General features: G+C 35.2%; 1 protein-coding gene across 9 annotated transcripts in view; it reads left to right on the top strand.

Annotated features, from left to right (window-relative positions):
- Positions 1-23290, top strand: part of prodhb (proline dehydrogenase (oxidase) 1b) — a 48988-nt gene extending 25698 nt beyond the window's left edge. For 2 of the 9 annotated variants that reach the window (XM_073951973.1, XM_073951976.1), the window contains exons 9-14: positions 3069-3161; positions 5610-5756; positions 10284-10459; positions 17620-17718; positions 20852-20940; positions 23037-23290. In XM_073951973.1, coding sequence (XP_073808074.1) covers positions 3069-3161; positions 5610-5756; positions 10284-10459; positions 17620-17718; positions 20852-20940; positions 23037-23227 — 795 coding nt within the window. In that variant the 3' untranslated portion in view covers positions 23228-23290. Of the gene's footprint in view, positions 1-3068; positions 3283-5609; positions 5757-10283; positions 11338-12616; positions 14022-17401; positions 17461-17619; positions 17719-20851; positions 20941-23036 lie in introns of those variants that run through there. The other 7 variants (XR_012406715.1, XR_012406714.1, XM_073951975.1 and 4 more) reach the window with 7 other exon arrangements.
- Positions 23291-24585: the final 1295 nt, after the last annotated feature.

Raw genomic sequence — 24585 nt, 5'->3', positions numbered from 1 at the left:
CTTGTCTTTCTCGTGATAAATAGTTGGCAAAATCTGATATGTAGCGGGGGAAAAAGAAGAAAGAGTTCATAAGACGCTGGATTCGAGCCGAGTTCATGCTCGAACGTGTCAAAACATGTTGACATGCCTCTTACGAGCTGCACCACTGAGACTGTTAAGGGTACTGCAACATTTTACACCTATGAATCACACTATTTCTTTTCTAATGCACTCAGTGCGATGTTCAGACCCAACTGTGTTAACCGCATCAGCAAAACTCTCCCACTCTTTTTTTTTTCTTTTGTTGTTAATTCCGGAGAACAAACTTGCAAATAACACCGCTTTTCTCCGGTCTACCTCCGAAAGCAGCACCTCCAATTCACATTCTGTTCAAAGTTTCTCTTTTGGCTTGCTTTTGCCTTTGCTTTTTCGTTGGGTTTTGCCAAAGTAGAGTCATTTGCATATTCATACGGGGGAGGAGGCAGGGAGGGGTTTTGTGCTCGTGCATGTTGCGCTCAGTTTCACGTTCATTCGGATGTACAATTATGCCTGAGATTCGGCGTACGCAGTGTTTCATCTGATTTTTTTTCTGCGTACGCACAAAGCTGTAAATGTGCGTACGCAGAAAAAAAATCAGATGTTTTAGTATGATTTCCACGCAAGTCTTCGTACATGAGGCCCCTGGTCTGTTTATAAGCTGACATACAAGCGATCAGCTGATAGATCAACTGTATCTGTGGTTACACTCGGTAAACAGCGGTGAGTTCTGTGAACTGAGCCATGTAGCCAGGAGGGGTTCAGGTGTTTCGGAAGACCCACCCCTCAATGATTAAGGTCCAGAATTTGTTCCATACATGAGCTTATTTGTCCTATTTGGATTGCTATGCCATCATAAGTTGTGAAAATAACCTTTTGAAATATGACCAAGCGGATACCTCTTTTGGCTGTCACTACGGCAGGACTTCAGCTAATCAGTTTTGGCCAATGCTAACAAATATTTTAATTTTACAATCTGACCGTAAGTGAAGTGTTCTTTTGCTGCTGGCTTGTTTTTAATAGAAAAAAAAAAAATTTTACAAATGACTTTAAATTTGAACCTTATACTTAAAACAAAAAATGACAAATGACAATAAAAGTTGTAAATCACAAAAAGGGGATTATTATTATTATTTTTTTTTTTAATTATTATAACCTTTATTTTACCAGGAAAGACACATTGAGATTAAAAATCTCTTTTACAAGAGCGTCCTGGCCAAGATTAGGCAGTAGACATGCCACATGGGTCTAACAAACAAAAAACATTTGACAGTTAATATGAATCACACATTGACAAACTATTCAAAACATCTACACGCCTGTTTTAATTTCTAATTGATTTATACTTTAATGATTTTTTTAAATTTTTTTTTATAAAGCATCTAGTTAAATCAATTCTTTAAACTGCACCTTTGTTTGTAGATTATTCCATGCAAAAGGAGCTGCGTATTTATAACCCTTTTGAATTTGAATACTATTTTGGCTGTTGTTATCCATGAATTTTCAAATGTACTCTTTGTTTTTACAAGAGAGGCTAGAACAATTTTGAAGCTCTACATTATTATTATTATTATTATTATTATTATTTTATTATTATTATTATTATCATCATATTTTTTTTATTGGAATGGCCAAATTATGACTGAGGAAAGTTAAATGTACTCGGCCGGTAGGCATCTTATTTGCCTAACGAATGACAATAGACCAGTTTTTAATTTAAAACTTTAACAGTTATAATTCTCTATTTTTCGAATGATATTTAATGTAATACATTTGTATTTTAAAAATAAATATTTTTCATATTTCTTTATTCCAAATCTTTATGAAATGTTTTTGGTACATCAAAAAGTGTGGTAATGTTGAACATCCGACAAGCTAATTCAGATAAAACTTAAAATGTCATAACATACATACATACATAAGTGTCATTATAAAATAGAAAATGAGGTATACAACTAAAAAATAAGTTTTTTATTTATTTATACAGTACCACACCTTTTACCAGGCCAGATACGAGCCTGTGACCTCACAGTCATTTCTGTTGAATTTGTGAACACAGTGGCATAACAGTGCTGTTTAACAGGGTCAACAGCGCTCAAATGTTAGCAGGAAATGACTGTTTTTTAAAATTTCAGTACCGATTAGTATCAAACTCCAATATTGTGACAAGACTAGTAGGGTATTTTATTCACTTTAAATAAAGTGATTCTCTTTAATGTTATTGATGTAGACTCATTCATAGATTAGATGCTGCAGAAATGTTGATACTGATGTAATTTTCCATGAATCTGCTATATTAGGGATTAAAATATACTTATCTAGTTAGCGTTAGCTTGTTTACAATAGCTTGTTGCATAGTCCACAGCAACTAACATGCCAAAGCCATTTCCCATGCATTTTAAATAATTAGATTATAAACCTTACCATTTTGCTGGAGTGCAGTGAGTGCACTATTCTGTGCTTCTGAATGCCTGTATTTACATTTCTGTCATGTTTCGTCTGGTGCAAACAGCCAAATTGCTTAATACTGTGTATCTCGTCACGTAGCATGTTGTAAGGACACGGGGTTACAATGTAACATGCTTAACTAATGTTTACATTCGTAATATATATATATTATTTGCTAATTATTAACCTCATGTGAAACTCTGAATCTCATTTCGGAGTCTGCTACTGTCCACCTGAGGTCGCATTTTAGTCATGGACACCTACTCTGAGAGTCTTCATGACTGAGTGAATGAAATACGCTGTTTTCAACAAAGGCAACCCGGGGTGCTGAAATGTAATTGGCTGAACTGGCATTGGGCGGGTTAAAGAGACAAAAACAAAGACAGGCGTTCTGGCACGTAACGCACATTTTTAAAGTAGAATATCTGACTTTAGCATTGTTTTCAGATAAACAAGAATGTTCACTTAGCAAACAAATTATGGTATTTTTATGCTTTAGAAGAGTCAAAAACTTACTTACAGCACCTTTGAGCAGATACGTTTTCTAAGTAAAATAATATGCACCCATATATTCTCAAATTCTGATTTTTCTTTTTGTTGAGCAGACCGGTCAGCTGGAGCCTCTTCTATCCAGGTTTACCGAGGAAGAGGAAAGGCAGATGAAACGGATGCTCCAGCGACTGGACGTCTTGGCGAAGGTGCGCTCATTTCTCCTGTGGTTTTGAAGCAGAGTGTCAGCAGGTCATGGTCTAAGCGACAGTCATGGATGAAGACTGTAACAGAGATCGATTGTGAGAAAGCCTTCAGCCGAGTGTGGAGGTTAGAGAGCTGTTCCGCCCCGTCAGCTTGATGTGAGGAACATGTATCGGGTTTATGTCGCGCTGTGAAAGGGCCGCGAGGTATTCAAGCTGTGTGACTCACTTCAACTTCAGCCTGGAAGTACCAAATCAAAGAAAGTTTCCAGATCTCGTATAACACTTTTGTTCTCCAGATTAGTTTCCTGGAATATATACAGATCGAAGGGTTTTAGAAGTCAGAGTTGGGACATTTCTTTCATGCTGAGGATGATTGAGACTTCGAGTTCAGAATCACAGTTTAAATAAATCATGTAAAATAATCTATAAAATACAGACCCTCTATTTAAAAGACTAAATTCATTAATATTCGTTCATTTGAGGTTTTAAAAAAATTTATTTAAAAATTAAAACACAAACACAGACCTCTATTTAAAAGACTGAAGTCATTAAGGTTTATTAGGTGATTGAGTGATTCTTTTATTGATTGATTGATCCATTGATTCATTCAGTAGTCAACATTTGAGGTTTAAAAATAAATTTGGTTTAATAATAAAAACACAGATGTAGGCCACTATTTAAAAGACTAACGTTATTAAGGTTTAGTTATTGATTGATTAAGTAATCGATTGATTGATTGATTGATTGATTGATTGATTTGATTTGATTGATTTGATTGATTAATTGATTGATTGATTGATTGATTGATTGATTGATTGATTGATTGATTGATTGATTGATTGATTGATTGATTGATTGATTGATTGATTGATTGATTGATTGATTGATTGATGCATTTATTCATTCGTTCATTCGTTAATTTGTTTGGTAGTCAACATTTGAAGTTTAAAACACTAGGTTAAATAAAAAACAGATGTAGTTTACCATTTAAAGACTGAAGTCATTAAGGTTTATTTATTAATTTATGGGTTGGTTGGTTGGTTGGTTGATTGATTGATGGATGGATGGATGGATGGATGGATGGATGGATGGATGGATGGATGGATTTGATTTGATTTATTGATTGATTGATTGATTGATTGATTGATTGATTGATTGATTGATTGATTGATTGATTGATTGACTGATTGATTGATTGATTGATTCGTTGGTTTGTTCATTCATTCATTCATTTATGCTGTAGTAAAAGTTTAAAGTTTAAAATAGGTTTTAAAAAACACAAATGAAGGCCTCTATTTGAACAGTCTGAAGTCATTAAAGTGAATTTGTTTGTTCGATCAATCAGTCATTTATTCATTTATTCAGTAGCCAATATTTGAGATTTTAAAATTATATTTAACCATAAAAACACAAATATACTCCTTTATTTAAAAGACGGAAGTCATTAAAGTTTATGGATTTGATTTGATTAATTTAAGCGTTCATTCAATCAATTTTTGAGGTTTAAAAAAAATGTAAAAAAATTTAAAAATTAGACCTTTATTTAAAAAAAACTGAGTTAAGTTTCATTGATTGATTCATTCATTTGGTCAATTAATTTATTCATTCGTTCAGTGACCAACATTTGAGGAAAAAAAATCTAACTTAAAAAATGTAGGCCTCTACTAAAAAGATGAAAATTATAAAGGTTTTGATTTTGATTTGATTGAGGATGCTTTCACACTAGCACTTTTGGTCCGCACCTGGTTTTGTTTGACATCAGAGTACAGTACGTTTAACTAATGTGAACGATGTCTTCTGACCTTGGGTTAACACCCAAGAAACCTACCTGAGTCCACCTGAAAGATGGGGTCTGGGGTACGGCTTATGCAAACTCAACTCAAAAAACTGACGACAGCCAAGTCTTAACCTCGATTAGACATCTTGTAAGAGAGTCAAGGCCATTATTATCTTTACTTTTAAGAGGGACATAAATCTGGGTGTTGTCAGCATAAGAATGAAAAGCCACCCTATATTTACAAAAAATAGATCCTAAAGGTAAAATATAAAAAAGAAAATAAAATAGGTCCAAGGATAGACCCTTGCGGAACTCCACATGTCAGGGGCCTGGAGGATATAAAGGTCTGACTAACATTAACACAAAAGATTATTTTTGACCAATAAGATCTAAACCATTTAAGAGCAGATCCCTGAATGCCCACCAAATTCCCAAGGCCGGAAATAAGGATCTCATGGTCTATAGTGTCAAAAGCTGAGCAAAAGCTTGTTAGCACCTCTATATCATCAATATCATCGCTATTATTGCTGAGGTTGTTACATGTTTGTTGACAAATCCTTGGTTGTGTCAGGAAAGACAGATGCTACATCAATTAAAATGCTATCTTTTTTGTCAGCTGATTAATGTGTTTTTAACTCACTGTACTGCTGTCTTCCCTCTCATGTGCCGAACAGCATGCGGTGGAAAATGGTGTCAGGCTGATGGTGGATGCTGAACAGACGTATTTCCAGCCTGCGATCAGCAGACTCACAGTGGAGATGAAGAGAAGCTTCAACAGAGACAAAGCTGTCGTTTTCAACACCTATCAGTGCTACCTCAAAGTGAGCCTCACAGACACACATGCACACACACGCATGTCTGACACGTATGAATAGTGTTAACATGGATCAGACGATGATATTCTGGGATTTATCTACTGAGAGATGCTGTATAGAAACCATGCTGATATTAAAGATAACAACTGCACAATGCAAAAGAAGACATAAAAACTGACATTTAACATTAACTATGTTTACATGGACACCAGAAATCTAATTATTTGACTTAATCTGAATAAGACAATAATATAATGAAGGTGTTTACATGAGTTGCTTTTTGAATGTTTCTTTTATGATCCTGACAAGAATAGCACATAATTCGATTAAGCTCATTGCGTCACCACACTATCCACATTTCCTCCAGAGTTTCCAGTAATTGTGGGTGTTTCATTTTTAATTAGTTGCCTTTAACTGCAGCTTAGCACTTTCATCCTGGGATATTTCATGCATGCCCCCATGACAAGCGAGATATTGAATGCGTATATGAACTGCTGGAAGAGTGTTGTTTTAATGAAATTTGATCCCGCATGCTGTAAAGGAAAAACTTTGCATTTCACGATGCAGGTGTCTGTGATCCTTCACTGACTCTATTGACCTTATTCTCCGCAGACGAGCGGGCGCTGCCATTTGAATCTTTTTGGCACGAGACTTCCCGTCTCATTCACTTCCATTCATTTTTAGACATTAAAAACTGCTTGTTTCGCTGTTTGATGTTGCAAACTGATATTTCCTTGTTATATTATTCTACTTGGTCTGTATAGTCATGCAAACATTTGTTTGTAGAGCAAGTAGTTTGACCGTTTTTTGCCGTTTATTATTTCTTGTCATTTCTCCCATAGGCGACTGAAACGGAAGTTCTAAGACAATCGCGAAAACAGGCGCACTTCTGCATTTTAGAATAAGGTCAATAGGTGCAGAGAATAGTGTCAAACAGCCTATCCTGTCGCAAAATGCGGCGAAAGTCCTACACGACAGTGTTAGTTTGATTCACACGACTAAAATCAGCATACTCCACATGTCCTAATTTGATTTCTGTTTATTTTGATTATGACTTTAGCCTGATTAAGGTAATCTAAAATCGCTGTTTACATGGTAGAGTCTTAATCAGAGTATTGTCTTAATCGTATTAAAATTGAATTATTGATGTCCCTGTACAACGTATCACTGTTGTGCTTGCAGTCTATCTTTAATCCGGCATTAGTCTGCATTAATTCTAAAGGAAAACAAGTCCAGATTGTAAATTAAAGACATGTGCGTAAACTCTGATGGTAACATAAAAGAGTCTGCTTTCCTAGAATAATAAGGTTAGGATTTTAATGCTTTAAATGTTATGGTTTCTTGCACCAATATTGCTATATACAGAGGCTAAATACAGTATATTCCACCTTCTGTTTAACATTTAGAAATACTTATTGCTGAACTTTTTTATGAATAACATATTTTGTGGAATGCTCTTTATGTATAAACTTTATGCACATTGCAATAAAATGTACTGCAAATCCTCACAACGCAAACAATTTACAAAAATGTGCTGCATTTTCTCACAACACTGTTGGAATAGCACGGAACACTACGGAAAACAAGGGGGAATGGGACCTTAAAACATGACAGACCTGGCTATTTAGGTTATGGTTATTTAGGCTAATAAAATACAAAACAGAAGAGAATCAGGATGGTAAAATAAACAAACAAAAATCTCATCTCATTATGGCTGCATTTACACTGCACTGTTCAAGTGACTCAATTCCATTTTTTTTTTCTCCCATGTGGCACAGATCAGATATGCCCCATGTACATGTAAGCAGGAACAAATCACATAGATTCTGATTTACTCAAATCAGATTCAGGCCTCGTTTATATGTGGACATTTTTCCGATATGAATCAGATCTGTGTTCTCCTGTCTGCAGTGTAAGCAGGTAGATCGAATTTTCACCTGTCAATGCGAGTCGTGTATCATTAAAAACCATAGCGAATAACGTCAAGTCTGACGCTTTCTTTCCAGAACAGACTTCAGCAGTCCCACACCTTAAATCTCATACACGAGGACTTAAACAGCTTTTATATTGTCATTTAGCACAGGTATTTAAGCATGTTTATGAGAGCAAAAGAGTGCAATGTCCACCACGTAACCAATATAAACTAATATAAAACTAGTGCATAGCTACATCACGTGCATAAATCATGCCATGGACATTACATTAGGATGCCTACTGGTTTAAAAAAGCCTATATATGAAAAGAAAATGGACAAATGAGAACCTTTCTGTCATAAATCATAGTCAAACAGCTTGTCAAAAGCTGTGAACAGATTACATACAGGAATAGAGAAAAGAGCACTCTTTAATTATCAGCTGTGAGTCAGCGCCCGCTCTTTTTTTCCTGCTCATTGCACCTTTGCCGTGTGCTGTGTAAATGCAGACGATCGGATACGAGTCACCTTTAAAAGATGGTGTAAGCAGGTCAGCAAAAAAATCGAATACTGTCACAAAATCGGAATTGACCATCAAGATCTGCTGTGTAAATGCAGCCTATTTCAAACTCGTAAAATGTCAATTAAGTCACTTTGTTTAACTGTAGAGTTGAATTTTTAACCTCAAAAGTCGACAAAGAAGAGATCAAGCTCCCGTAATGCTATTCACAGGGCTGTCAAATGATAAAAGAAAATCGTAATTAATCACACTTTTTTTGTAATCAATCATGATTAATCACGCAATGCCATATTTTTACAGTAATAAAAACACAGGTTTGTAAATGCCATTTGAATTTCAAAACAATCAATGCCAATAACAAACAAAAATGATTTCCATGTTGGATTCTAAGTGTACTACGCACACACAAACACACAGAGACAATGTGCGCAGTACAGCGGACCCTAAAACCATGTAGACTCTTTACAAAAGTTGCATTTAGGGGGGAAACACGTCAAACTTATGAAATGTGAGGGCTCATGGAAGCAGCTTAAAGGCAGAGAATAGGGCTTTCATTGACAGCTTGCGACTTCATCTGCCACTTTCACTACAGTACATTTACGTGGACACCAATACTCTGCTACTATGATTAAGATCAGTGGTCCTCAAACTGTGGTACGTGTCCCACTAGTGGTACGCGGGCTTGGTACGCGGAGGAATCTAATTTGTCATGTGTATATGCTACATATATTTCAAAATTTAAAAAAAAAAAGATTTATATACAAATATATGATGACATAGCCTATATTTCCAGGCAACATTTCCTGGTGTTGATGAGTCGGCTACTATATGGCAATACTTTACATTTAAGTACAGGATTTTTTTTCTTTGTTTTCTTTCTTTCTTTGTTTGTTTGTTTGTGTTTTTTACAAATAAGCACAGTACAGTGTTAATGTTTAGACTATTTATAATGTTTAAAGTGACTGACAGTAATAAATATTCTCAATAGTAGGATTTATTCTGCCACATTTTTGAACTGTGCAAAGCTGTAGCTGCTTTACTCTGCCTACTACACTGCTGTATTTCAATACTGCTCTGTATGGTGGTACTTAGAGAGACAATTGCTTTCTAAGGTGGTACTTGATGAAAAAAGTTTGAGAACCACTGATTAAGATAATCCTGATTAAGAGTCTACCATGTAAGCAGCGATTTTTGATTACCTTAAAGGATCACACGAGTCCTGAAATGGAGAGGTTTTTTCTTTCCACGATGCGGTATCAAATTCCCCTAAAACATTCTGAATGAAAATATGCAGAATGAGAGTGAACTGCAGTTAAAGTGCAAATGAAACACCTGAAATTGCATGAAACTCTGGAGGAAATGCAGGTTGCCTGGTAATGCGACATTAATTGTTTTATACCGAAACTTTCCTTCTAAGAGCTTCCTTCCTAAAAAAAAAAAAAAAAAAAAATTATTGATATTGTGATATTTTTTTTTGTAGACTCCACAAAAAATTACCCCAAACTACCCCAGTAGTGTATATCAAATACATTAAAAAAAACTATTTTATAATTGCACAACAGCTTTGTTGTCAGTGTCGGTATGGTTAAAATAACACTATAATATTTACTATAAATTACTATAGAATATTTTCATGCGGGTGTCCGACAACTGAAAATAGATCTGGTAGCAGATATTGCTGCCTATGTTACTTTTTACCCTTCACTTTTTTGTTAACATTTATTAATATTATTATTATTATTTTTTTTACAATATACATTTTAATGAAATAGTTCAAATAAATAAATTCAAATGAAATATTCTTAAGAATAAAATATGATGTGTCCTTTGGAAGAGTGTACATGCATTGAGATGCTATTATGCTGTCATTCTGGCATTACATAATAAGTGACATAAAACAGTCTTAAAATGACAATAATATTGTTTATCACAATATATTTTGGTGCAATATATCCTACAACAAAAACATAGATATCATGACAGGCCTAGTGAATATATGTTTCTCAAATTCTAAAGAGCAAAGCGAAAGCGCTTCATTTCCTAAAATGTTGGATTTAAAATCAAGTTATCTGGCAGAGCGTAATGAATTCTCTGTGCTCAGGAGGCATTCGATAATGTGTCCATGGACGTTGAGCTTTCCAGAAGGGAGGGCTGGTGTTTCGCTGCCAAGTTGGTGAGGGGGGCTTACATGTACCAGGAGAGAAGCCGAGCGGCGGAGATTGGATACGAAGACCCCATCAACCCTGACTACGAATCCACTAACAGAATGTACCACAGGCAAGAAGCGTTCCCAATTCTTCCTAGCGCATTTCACCGTTATAGTCGTATTTCACACTGAAGGTTAGTGAGCTGTCTTGTTGTCTAAAAAGGCTGCTGCTTTCTAAGGCAGCGTATAGTGAAATGGAGCCTCATAAGTGACTCATCTGAAAGCTCTTATTGGTCCATTAACACTTACTCAACCCACACCAAACAAATAAAGCTACTCGTTGAAAAACACACAAGAGACTCGGCTAACCCTCACAGCTGGTTGCTTTAGAGTCTGACGCAGGCTGGACATAGACTCCCATTTATTTTCAGCCCACACTGCAAAACTATGGTTGTCTTAGAGTTTTTGTCTAGTTTCTAGTCTAAATATATTCAAACTTCTTGGTTACACTTTAGCGTTCATAGTGTTCACAAGACTGTCATGAAAATGTTTAATGTGAATGAGATTTTATGCATGTTTATGACAACTGTTACCAACATCATATGCTCATTCTGAAAATGTAGCCCTATATACATTTCTGGAGATCATGAATTATGTAGCCAGAAGTACGTATGGCTGCATTTTATTTTTTAATCGAACGCTACGGGGCGGTATGATGCCATTTTTTTCGGGCTTACCAGCTTACCGCTTACCTCCATATGGACGGCTTTCCTGCTGTTACTAGTTTGTCCAGTTAGCTCACCATGTACGTGAGTGCACTTGAGACGCAAAAGGGAGATGACCATGGCGACGGGGTTCGAGTCCAGTGAAAAAACATCTCCAGAAAGCGGGTGAGACAAAAACAGTGGCCAAAAAATAAAATAACGGTGAGAATGTGGTAAAAATCAGACGAGGGCTCTGCTTTTTCTGAATTGCTTTTTGAATTTGTTGGTTGGGTTTAGGGAAGTAAGTAGGTGTGTCAATCTGTGCTTTTTTAAAATACTATTGGTTGGGTTTAGGGAAGGGGGAGGGTGGGTCAGTCGATTGGTCAGTCAACAGCGGTCTCTGATGGATTTACGCGAGAAGAGCAGGCATGGATGGCACTCGCAAGAGAAATTTGAGATCTCAAAAAGCGGCCTCTGGTGGACCAAAACAAAAACTAAAAAAAGAAAACAAAGCTCCTTGGACATATTTGATGATCTCCAGAAATATTTACGGGAGCAGCAGGCAAGTGCAAAAACTCCATTGAAAATAATGTGGTTGTTATTTATTTAAGTTATTAAGTTATTAAATTGGATGAGATGTAAGTCTTTAATAGTGCTGGGTGAAAATGAAAACACATAACCGCTGGATAAATAAAAAAAAAAATTACAATTCGTTAAACAAAGCATATTAGACAATGAATATAGGAATTTAGAATGTAATTTTAAATAATCAAATTAAATGAAAAACAGGAGTTTTGCTTAATCAAAGAAATAAATATAACAAAGCAATGGAACCTAACCCCATCCCACTAAACTAAGTAACTAAACAAAAATAAATACAGGAACAAAACCGTAACTTCCAAAACTATTACAATTGTGTCACCTCCTCCAAAAATTAACACAAAAACTTATGCTGCTCAAAATTACTACAGTACCCGTAAAGTACACACTGTTAGCCATTAGCAAACAAGAGGTTGTCTGATGAGTTCAATTTTCATAAAGATCATTCGACTTCTTAATAAATACTAAATTAAGCTGCACAAGCTTAGCTAATAAATACATCACTTAAACACGAGATAAACTACACAACAAAAGCAACAAAACTATACAAAACACAAATGAACAGGCTGGCCGACTGAAGTGAGGAGTTTGATGGTGAGCCAAGTGCTCCTGCTAAACAGCGCAAGTGCATGCCTTTTATACGTGGTGGGCCAGCTCCTGATTGGTACGTCGAGTGCATCATAATGTTGACTGACAGCCTTCTCGACCAATGGTTGCACACCTAGAACAGGACAGAGTACACAATAGAAAAGAGATACATGAAACGTAAGGATGGCAAAACAAATTTATGTAATTTAAAGATATGATATGACATGGAATAATAGAATTTAATGCTTCTTGTCTGGAGTGAGAACCAGTTCATATCATATCTCAATCAGGCAGTGAAGATCATTGATTTTAAACAAACCAGATCTTAAAAGTGTTGAGTGTGTAATGGCATGACATTTCACCAGAAGCACCTGAACTTGCTTATTTAAAATGAAGGGTTTCTGAGCATGTTCATTGTATTCTTTCCGACTTGTCAAACAGCAATTAATTAAGTCAAGTGGAAGTAACTATTTTCGGTAACACTTTATAATAACTACACACTTTAAATAATTTATTAAGCATTAGCAAATAGTCATTTACATTATATAATAGACAAATTTGTAATTTATAAAGGATTTATAAAGCATGATTTGTTCTCACTTTAGATTAGGTCACAGAACTGCATGAAGTTGAGTTAATAAAGCATTTATTGACATATTAGTTGACTATTAGTATGTGCCTGAATAATAAGACATATAAATGTTGATTTCAATCGTTTATTAATCATTTACTAACTCATTCTGAATGATCCTAAAAACCCTCAACTACTCTTAAATACAATTGGTTTGTATATAATGAAAAATTAATCATTTACTAAGTATGAAAATACAATTATTAAGCACATTTTAAATGTGGTTATAAGTCAAGAATAGAGCATTTGTAGCTGCAGTTATAAACTGCTTACTAACGTTTATTAATGTAGAGTTAATGCTTAACGGATAATGAATTCACTTTTTGCTAATGCTTAATAATTAATTTATAGTGTGTAGTTATTATAAAGTGTTACCCTATTTTCTAATATTGTGTTAGACTCACTCAATTATGTGTAAATTACTAGGCTTAACAGATGGTCAATACATCTGCGAATAATATAAGAAAAAGTTTGGCTTAAGTTTTGAAAGTAAAGAAAACAATGGCCACGCTGCTATTATGTAACAAATAGCGTGAAAAGGTCATGGAAACTCAGCTTTTTAGTTTGCTAAAGTGAGTGAAGTTGACATTTGTTTTAGAGTGGGAACACTGTTAATGTCTACAGGCTCAATTTTTGGATTCATATTAATATTAGATCATGTAAACTCGAGCAACATGGTTTGATACTGTATCTCAGTCCAAAGACGTCACGGAACAACGTTGGCTAATTAATATTTATTTGATAACATAAGAAGATTTATTATTCATAATATCTCTTTTCTTGTTATTACGACATCATTACTCAGTAATTTTAGTCTCTTGACTGCAAAAATCCACTCACAGCAGCACTCATTAAGATTTTTTTCTCTTTTGTTTTCATCAAAGAGCAATTGCTAAAAAACTTTAGACATTTTCTCAGCTTGTGAAATGTTCTGTATAATAATTATGCATTTCTAAGATGCTTACAAATTTTGTTAGTATTTTTTTTTTTTATTAGAATTTATTGATTTGGATGAACCCTCTGAGATATAAAATCTCATTTTCGAGAGGGTCCCACAACATAATCATAATATAATAACATCTAAAGAAGACCAAAAAAAAACATAGACTGACATTATATCATTGAACAACAATAACTAATAACAAATCACGAACATTTATTAAAGGGGAGAAAGAAAAAACTAAATACCACAACATTAAGATAACAGCTGATATCAAATAAAAAAATATATAGAATCAGTGAATCCAAACAAAACATATTCAATAACATCTTCTAGAATAGCATGTATAATTTGAAGTAAAATATGATGAAGTTTGATGATGTAATAAATTAATAATCAGCAGGTAAGTTATTCCAGTCTATTGGACCTTTAGGCAAGAAAGCCTTTTTACCTTCAGTATTTGACTATAAAATAACACGGTACATTTGAACAGTGTAGAAGTCCATCTATTAGCCCAATGACGAAACTAACAGCATGGTCGAAGGTTAAATGCATGTAAGTCTTTTCTAGTGCTACTGAAAGAATTTAATTATTTATTAGAATTTATTTATATTTGTTTTTAGCTCCGAATTTAATCTGACTCGAATTTTAAGTGTTCGTAAACTTTAGACTGTATTTCTAATTGTAAGAAATGTTTGCCAATGCCAGTTTTAATGGTGCAATACACAGTTTTGCAGTTTTTTTGCACATGCAGTTTGACCAAATTACAGGATACATTTATTAATTACTTAGTTTGTTTATTTATTTGTTTTTTTATGTGTTTATTCATTGATTGTTTTATTTTATTTAATCTTTTAATTATTTATTTTATTTTTATTTATTAATATTTCTTTATTGCTTTTCAATGAAGACAAAGTAGGGAAGAAAAAGAAAAGTAGACAAAACTGTACAAATTAGGTAAAAATGGTTCTGCAGACATGCAGAAGGCCTTACAACAATCATGAAAAAAAAATGAAATTAAATTTATGTGTACAGTAATTATGTGAGGTGTTGTGTGTGTTGTGTTTGTTATTGTCTTGAAAATTACAACTTACAACTTGTCCAAATTACAATTTGACTACATGATATGTATCTGGATTGTTTAGAAATTAAATTATTTAAAAATAAATAAATAAACATTATTATTATTATTATTATTATTATTATTATTATTATTATTATTATTATTATTATTAATAATAATATTATTATTATTGAATTGACTATTTTTAGAATTTTCTTTCTTTCTTTCTTTTATATTGTATACACATTTTTTTAAATGTCTATTTTAATTTTACTTGTTTACAAATCACACTTTAAAATTCCATTTTCCAAGATAAGGGAACACATAGTCTTGGAAATACACGTTTCAATAGAGTGGAGGAACTATGAAGTTACCTTGTAGGCTAATTGGCTGCTAGCATAAAACTGGTTTCCTCGATAAGCCTATTCCATAGGCTTTTCGAAGATTGCGAATAATAAGCTCTGTGTTCAAACACTGTTCATTACACTTGCATGTTTTGTCCAGCCGGATAATCCTCACACGAAAATACAACTTTGAGCACTTTTGGATGTTAAATGCAAACGCAAGAACTAAAAAGCTAACATTAGGCCATAAACGGACTACAGTGCCCTTGGGGTGCTCGCCTGTGACATCAGTACCACCCATCAGTTCTAGCTTATTTTTAGAAATATCGTCCATGACAAAGATTTACCCTCTCAGTTAATTATATTATAATCCACCCCATATGTTATAAACAAATAAATACGCAAAAACACATTTGTATATAGACCTACGTGCCTTTTAGATTGTTTTTATGTGGGAATACATCTGTTTTGCTTTACAGTTGTTGTAAAAGTTTTAAAACTGTATGTATAAATGTGCCTATTCATAGTATATTTATTAGACATATTTAAATAAGTGTATCGCTCGCATGCACACAGTACGCTTACCTTAGTAATAGACGACAGAAATCAGGTATGAGGGACAAGTTTATATGCCTGCAAGTTCCATGATGGATTGAGAACAACATTCAATACACTTTTTATGTCATGAAGTACAGCGAAAAGCAGTTGTAAATGTGTTCAGATGAAGAAAAAGAAAACAACGAAAAATCACTTGATCAGGTTAAAATGACAGTTAATATGTATGATTTTTTACACATTTATTCACATGTTTGTATTATTGAGAGCAGGACAAAGACAGGCCAAGATAGTAAGCAGTATCTTCATAAAGCTGTTTAATTAAAATAAATGTTTAGCAAATTAATCTGTCTAGACAGCCTTTACAGGTGAAGGAGTTATCTACACACAATATAAATTCCCAATTAGAAAAATAATACAAACTATAAAATACTATTCATGAAAATACTTAAATAACAGACAAATCCAAATGCCCAACGCAAGCGAGCTGCGCTCCAGACCAGATTTGCTCGGTGACGTTTAATGTCTCCGACACTGCCTGTAGTCCCATTTAGCAACATGATAGCAACCGTCCTATTAAAGAAGCACAACTGATTTAAAAATTAAAGAGTGTGATGTAACTGATGTCGTAGAGTTAAACGTGAAAGTATCTTGAGTTTGTGTTTGCGACGGACCTTAGTTAAGCGATTTTACTGAAATCCCATTAAAAAAACACATTGACTTTGGGACGAGGGAACCAGAAATGCTAAAATGCTAACTCGCTTTTAGGTTTTTGCATAGAAATCGACATCTAAGTTCCTCCACTCTATCAAAATGTAAATAAAAAACATTCCCAAATCAAAATAACGTTGAATTTGTTTAAGACGAGAAACCTGCTTAACTTGGTCTTGTCTTAATTTCTATTTATGCCAATTTATAATTAGCGCCTTAAGAACCGTCTAGTTCAAGGATCACCAAACTTGTTCCTGGAGGGCCGGTGTCCTGCAGATTTTAGCTTCAACCCTAATCAAACACACCTGAACAAGCTAGTCAGGGTCTTACTTAGTATACTTGAAACAGCCAGGCAGGTGTGTTGAGGCAAGTTGGAGCTAAACCCTGCAGGGACACCGGCCCTCCAGGACCAAGATTGGTGACCCCTGGTCTATTTGGACAACATGCTCTTTTTTTTTTAACCAATTTTTTATTTAGTGCCTTAAGAACTGTCTAGTTCAGGGGTCACCAAACTTGTTCCTGGAGGTCCAGTGTCCTGCAGATTTTGGCTTCAACCCTAATCAAACACACCTAAACAAGCTAATCAAGGTCTTACTAGGTATACTTGAAACACCCAGGCAAGTGTGTTGAGGCAAGTTGGAGCTAAACCCTGCAGGGACACCGGCCCTCCAGGACCGAGATTGGTGACCCCTGGTCTAGTTGGACAACATGCTTTTTTTTAAACCAATTTTTAATCAGTGCCTTAGAATCCATCTAGTTGAACAACATTGTGTCAAAACCGAGAATTAAGCAAAAATAAACAAAATACGTCTGCAATCAGATTTGCTTTGCTTTTGCCAAGTAGCTTGTGAGTCCAGATCAGCAGTGGTAAGATACTTGTGTGACATACAGGTCCTTATCGGAACATCTTACTTAGCCTGAACTGTGCTTTATTCAGACACTGCATGTGCTGACAGAACAGAGATTTATCTAGACTCTGGGCTTATCTCGCCGTAGGTAAGCCTCTTATGATTAAAGCACATTTCTGACAGCTTTCAAAATAAATCAGATCTTTTCAGAAGCCTTTGTGTTTGGCGGTCAACAGTCAAGTTAAAATGTTGGCTGAAAGCGCAGAGCAAATGCAGGGTGAATCATGAGCGGTTTGGTGTCTTTCAGGTGTCTGGATTACGTGCTGGAGGAGATCCAACGCAATAAGAAAGTGAATGTCATGGTGGCGTCGCACAATCTGGACACGGTTAAACACACACTCAGAAGGTACAGTAGTACTCTTAATTTCTCTCTTTCTGTGATCCCCAATGGGCCAAAACTTTATGACCACCTGCATAATAATAAAGTCCCTTTAAGGCAAGTTATTTCACTCAGCGGCCATCTATGTAACGCCTCCCATGCACTGTGCTCGGGCATTCTGTCTGAATGGGGAAATATCAAATTCTCCAAAACTGTTTGCTAAGTTACGATTACATTACATACTTGGAATCACCAATAAAGTTAAACGACTGTCTCATAAGTTTCATTTCTAAACATTCAAATCAAACAAAATCTGCATTTATTCAGGTTACCAAAGCTAATGCGCATGCACACTCGAAAGAAACGAGATCACGACACCAACCTTATTTATGGTCGTTCAACACATTATCGTCCTTTGGATAATGCTTTATCAGATCGCGCTGGTCTTCTGAAGTAATTCACAACTTGGTTTTGATAGCGAATCTCCACTAGAAATGACAGCGACTCTTTGTTTACAAGTTTGTAGGTGTTTGAGTAGCTGCTGTCGCGTGATGTGCATTTGACAGAACAGACTGTACCTCACTTTCGTTTCATACAGATTACAAAGCCAAAAAACTTTTGTTTTCAAGTGCAGTTGGTTCATTTAAAAGTAAAAATTTAAAAGATTTCAAGCTTTATGTGGATGTATTTCTTATGTCTGTGATGCAAGTATTCACTCCGGAGATTCCAGTGTGTTTGTTGACCACCAAACTGTAAAAACAGGTCTATCCGAGCTTTTCCCCTTGAGAATCGTCAGTCTTTTTTTATTATTATTAACATAAGTAACATGGAATACATAAAACATTGATTTGTGCTAATATTGTGTAGCCTGAATACAAATTATACATATTCATTGTACAACTAGTAACACAAATGATACAAAGGATAAGAAACAAAAAATACAGAAAAGTAAAACAAAATAAAAAAAATATATAAGTATAAATAAATAAATAAATATATATATAAATATAGTCTTATTTCCACGACTGCAGCGCCCTGCGAGGAGAATCTTGTTAATTCCTACAACAAGCGGTGCGTGCCAACCAAGTGTGCCGCAAGCCTGTGTTTGAGTGAAGGTCTCGGCCGTTAGATCCCCCCCTGGGGGCTGGCTGCAGTACAAGTCATAAAGCCCGCCTCCTTCGTGTTAATGAAGGAGACTTGAGCCCAAATAAAAAAATGTATTACACTTGCAATTAAATGTCCCGAAAGATGGTTCTGGTCGATTAAGGCACTGGTTATTGTGCTGAAATAGGTGCAGATCTTCATTTTTGTAAACAGTTTGTTTTTAGCAGTAATTTAATGCTGGGCGTGTCATCGTGATTGACAGCTGTGATTGACAGTTTCTCAAAGCAGCGCGTCTGAGCTTCGGCAGGAGACTGAAGTGTTATTATTCGATTTCTGTGTTATTTTACCATGACAAAATGAGTTCAGCAGTAAACTATAGTTTCTGACATACATGATCCTGGTGGAACACTGTTTATTCGCTAAGGTCAGGGCTTTTTTCGGGCTTTATTAGTTTGCTGATACACGCCTAACCACCCAGATAGCAAAACACACTCGGGCCAGTTCCGGCTAGATTCTCGCCTGCCGGAGACTTACCCCTCAGAGCTCAGACTGACTACCTCTGCTGGACCTACTCCGGATGCCTGGACTCACTGCCCGATTTCAGCCCGAGTCAATCGAGCCAGATGCGGCGTCCGAAAGAGCTGGCGCTGCCGCATGCGAGCCGGAATCAGCCCGCGACGCCGCAAGTAGGTTATGCGCTGCAGCCCGAAGCTGGCGCAATTGAATATATAAAACCCTCATATTTGTTAACGTTATTACATCCATTTGTGTTGATATGACAGCAAACGCATGCTGAGAAGTTCGGGGGGCGTGGTTGATTTTACATAAAGCGTTTGGTTGGAAGCTCGACTCCGCTCATTTTCGCGGCTCCTCCTCTGGCTCCATCAGACAGTCCTTCTGCGCATGTCAAGGCTCCAATTTCAGCAGTCTTTTGCGACAGATTGTGCCCGTCAAGCAGCCGTTTTGCCCTCAAGTCGTCCATATTTTTTACAGTCATTGGTGCGAACGCTCATTTAGTGCAGCTGGCCACGTTTTGGAGGCAAGACAGAATCGCCTGAATCCAGGCACAGTAGATGCTGTTTTGTTTTTGCTCAGTGCAAAGAAAAGGGCCAAGTAAGCATAACATAGCTGCCGTTTAGGCTAAAGTGGCACCGTTTTTGTTATCTTGTTCCTGTGTCTGTAAAAGCTAAAATGTCTTATTTTTACTTTCTGTATCTATTTAAAATGAAAAAAAAATGTCCAAAGACAAACTTTTGTTTTTATAAATAAATGTTAATTTAAAAATGTTTACGATTAACATAATATTTTACTTTTAGAAATGCGCAGATTATAGCTCACGGAATCTGCTGTTAATATCCACGGTGACCTATCATCATGCCCAAAACAAAGAATTAAATTATTAAAGTGATGATCGGGTGCGGATACAAATATCAGATAAAACTAAATGTGCGAGCAGGTGGCGGGTGTATGAAGCCATGGATTTGTGTGTCATTTCAGTTGATCCGCGCGTCTCTACTACCCACATTTGGCGGGTTGGCAGGTGTTAATGTCAAGCCCTGGTTTTGCACAAAAATTCCAAAACTTTAGAGAAAAGAAAAACTCACATTCACACTTCTATTGTAATGTACTGTCTGCTCTTTTTGCTATCCTGTTTCTCCAGGACCATTTTACATCCCTCTCTTGGAATAAATGAATCTGTATAAATGAATAATGTAGCGCGCGATCATTCATTTTGTGTAATCATTCCTTAGGGGTGTAAACCTCATTTGCCGAAGGTGTGTCAGTGACAAATGTCATTAACATCCTCTATCTTCAATGTCGTATGGAGAAACACAGCGTTTCTCCTCCTCTTACATCGTTCACACTTAATATCTGCCTAAGCGTCTCCGAGCGCGTCTTGTTGGTGCGTGTAATGGCTGTAAGTGATAAGAGGGTGTAAAACTTTGAGTGAGCGATGGGCAGAATGTATCCGGTGTTAAATGACCTCGCCGAAGGGGCCTCTGTCATTTTTTTCAGTGTGTGTGACGGAGCTCTGTGTGTTTATATGCTCTAACAGGATGAATGAAATGGGTCTGCAGCCTACAGATAAGAAGGTGTGCTTCGGCCAGCTCCTGGGAATGTGTGACCAAATCAGCTTTCCGTTAGGTGAACACACACACACCCACACACAGCCACACACACACTCGCTAGAAGTGTTTATAAAGTAGCTTCTAAAGTGGTCTCATTAGTGTAGTTCCAGACTGTTCATTAAATAGAACCCTGTGTAATGTTAGCATCATTGATATATATATATATATATATATATATATATATATATATATATATATATATATATATATATATATATATATATATATATATATATATATATATGTATATATATAAATATATATATATATATATATATATATATATATATATATATATATATGTGTGTGCGTGCGTGCGTGCGTGCGTGCGTGCGTGCGTGCGTGCGTGTGTGCGTGCGTGTGTGTGTGTGTGTGTGTATACACACACACACAAAAGAGAGAGAGTTGAAGTCAGAATTATTAGCCCCTCTGTTTATTTTCCCCCCCAATTTCTGTTTAATGGAGAGATTTTTTTTCAACACATGTCTAAAGATAATAGTTTTAATAAGTCATTTCTAATAACTGATTTATTTTATCTTTCCCATGATGACAGAATAAAATATTTGACTAGATATTTTCAAGACACTTCTATACAGCTTAAAATGACATTTAAAGGCTTAACTAGGTTGATTATGTCTACTAGGCAGGTTAGGTTAATTAGGCAAGTTATGCCTAATGATGATTTGTTTTGTAGATCACAAAACGAAACTATCGAAAACAAAAATAGCTTAAAGGGGCTAATAATTTTGATAAAATAATAAGTGCTTTGATGAATAAAAAGTGCTTTATTCTAGCCGAAATAAAACAAAGACTTTCTCCAGAAGAAAAAACATAATCTGACATACTGTGAAAATTCCCTTGTTTTGTTAAACATCATTTGGGAAATACTTAAAAAAGAAAAAGGGGGACTAATAATTCTGATAATAATTCTCTAATGATTATTCTAAATAATATGTTATTTAGTTATAATATATTATAACTAAAACTCTATATTGCATAATATCTCACATAATACAAATAAATGTACAATTTAGTATTGTAATTCTAAGTAATAATAAAAAAATATGTTTTTAATTTCAATGTTAGTAGAACTTGTTATAATATTGTAATTTAGTTGTTTTGTAATTATTATTGTTATTGTATTGTTTTTGTTTATACACTACCTGACAAAAGTATTGTCGCCTATCCAAGTTTTAGGAACAACAAATAATAACTTGACCTCTAGTTGATCATTTGGTATCAGAGTTGGCTTGTATGAAAGACAAAGGCAAAGATGACGCTTATTTTAGCAAAATAAATATGACCATGCCTTGACTTTTAATTATTTAATTAGGACAGTAAAGGTCTGACTTTGCTTAGCCAAATGTCTTGTCACTTGTAATGTTCAATATAGAATATAAAGTCATGCTGCAGTGGAAAAACAAAAAATATTGTGTCTGACTCCCATGAGCTTGGAGGACTGCATCCATACATCTCTGCAATGACTCAAATCACTTATTACTAAAGTTAGTAATAAGTAAAGGAATGGCAAAGAAAGTATTCTTGCAAGACTCCCAGTGATCATCAAGATTGTTTGGATTCATCTTTAATGCTTTCTCCTTCACCTTTCCCTAGACTATGCTTTCAGGAACTTTGACGTGGAGGCTGAAGTATGAGAAGCGCTTTCCTACTAAAAAAGTTGCCCTCTCCTGTGGTTTGTAATGTAATGGGCAGCACAAATGTCTTGATAGCTGAGGCTGTTGATGTTGCCATCCACTCTGCAGATCTCTCGCACGGCCCCCATACTGAATGTAACCCCAAACCATGATTTTTCCTTTCACCAAACTTGACTGATTTCTGTGAGAATCTTGAGTCCATGCAGGTTCCAATAGGTCTTTTGCAGTATTTCTGATGGTTGGGATGCAGTTCAACAGAAAAATCTAAATGATCAACTAGAAGTCAAGTTATTATTTGTCATATTTATTTTTTCATGTAAATATTTTTATGAAGTTTTTAGTATTTAAAAATGTTTTATCTCTTTAAATCATTTTTGTATATCACATTTATTTATTTAATCATTATTCATTTCTTTAAGTTTATTATTTTTTATTGGTCCTCTGTTCTTATCTGTAGCTCAGGCCGGGTTTCCGGTGTACAAGTACGTCCCGTATGGTCCAGTGAACGAGGTGATCCCCTATCTGTCCCGTCGAGCACAGGAGAACCGCGGCTTCATGAAAGGAGTGCAAATGGAGAGAGAACTGCTGTGGAAAGAGCTGATGAGGAGACTGAGCAGCGGACAGATCCTCTACACACCACCTGTATAAAACACACACTCCTGCTGTTTATTCCTCTTCACCCATCCATTCATAAATCTATTTATATTCTCAGCGAGCCTGTTCTTTATTTTAATGTGCACACATTCAAATCCAATAACTTAGATGGCTGAATATAACACTTAAATGCTAGAAATGAAAGCTATTTTTAGAAAAATTTCAAGACTTAGTGTTGAAACAGGATCTTTATCACCTATTATACTGTCATATGTATTATATTAGGCAAGTTAATATATATATATATAAAATATATATTTATATAGTGCAATATGTCGGACGTTACACAGTGCTCATTTAGTGAAGGCACAGCTAAACAGATGTGTTTTCAGTCTTGATTTGAATGTGCCTAATGTTTGAGCACATCTGATCATTTCTGGAAGTTGATTCCAGCGGAGGGAAATTCTAATTTACTTGATTCTAATGATCTGAAGCAATTATTAGGTTTCTATTTTGTCAGCATATCTGCAATGTATTGAGGTCCTAGGCCATTTAGTGATTTATAGACCAGTAATAATAATTTAAAATCTATGAATGTAACTGGGAGCCAGTGTAAAGTTCTGAGGAGTGGTGTGATGTTCTCTGATTTTCTGGTTCTAGTCAGAATCCTGGCAGCAGTTTTCTGGATGAGCTGCAACTGTTTGACTGTGTTTTTGGGAAGGCCAGTAAGGAATCCATTACAGTAATCCACCCTGCTGCTGATAAAGGCATTGACAAGTTTCTCTAAATCCTGAATTTTTGCAATGTTTTTGAGATGATAATATGCTGATTTAGTTACCGCTTTGACTTGACTACTGAAATGCAGATTTGACTTCAGAATCACACCAAGATTCTTGATCTTACCCCTAGAGCCAAGATACCCATTCACATTGAGAACCTCATCTCTGTTCCAAAATGCAATGACTTCAGTCTATAGACATATGCTAAAAGTTAATAGTTTTCTCTTTGTTTATAGACATATACTATAATATATGTCTATTAACATATATAGACAATGTGTAAAGCTCTTTGAGTGTCTAGAAAAGTGCTATATGAATGTAAGGAATTATTATTATTATTAAATTTGTGGTATTTCATTTTTGTGAAAATTGAGCACCTGTTAAAAATGCACAAAATTGTGAAAATCGTGTGTAGGCCATATTGCAGTTTGTTGTTAAAGTTATTAACAAATATAACATATTTTTTGATAAAGAAACTTTTCTTTATGTTTTTCCATTGACAAGCATTTTTAACAAGAAACAGAAGACAATGCTTTACAAATATAACATTCCATATCTCCTTTTCTTTAAAGTAAAAAGAAAGTCATAAAAGTAATAAAATATACAGAAATTAAGTTACTGACAAAACTGTTA

The sequence above is a fragment of the Danio rerio genome, chromosome 5 (genome assembly GCF_049306965.1).
Source record: "Danio rerio strain Tuebingen ecotype United States chromosome 5, GRCz12tu, whole genome shotgun sequence".
NCBI classification, from domain to species: domain Eukaryota; kingdom Metazoa; phylum Chordata; class Actinopteri; order Cypriniformes; family Danionidae; genus Danio; species Danio rerio.
This window is presented reverse-complemented; position numbering and strand designations above follow the sequence as displayed.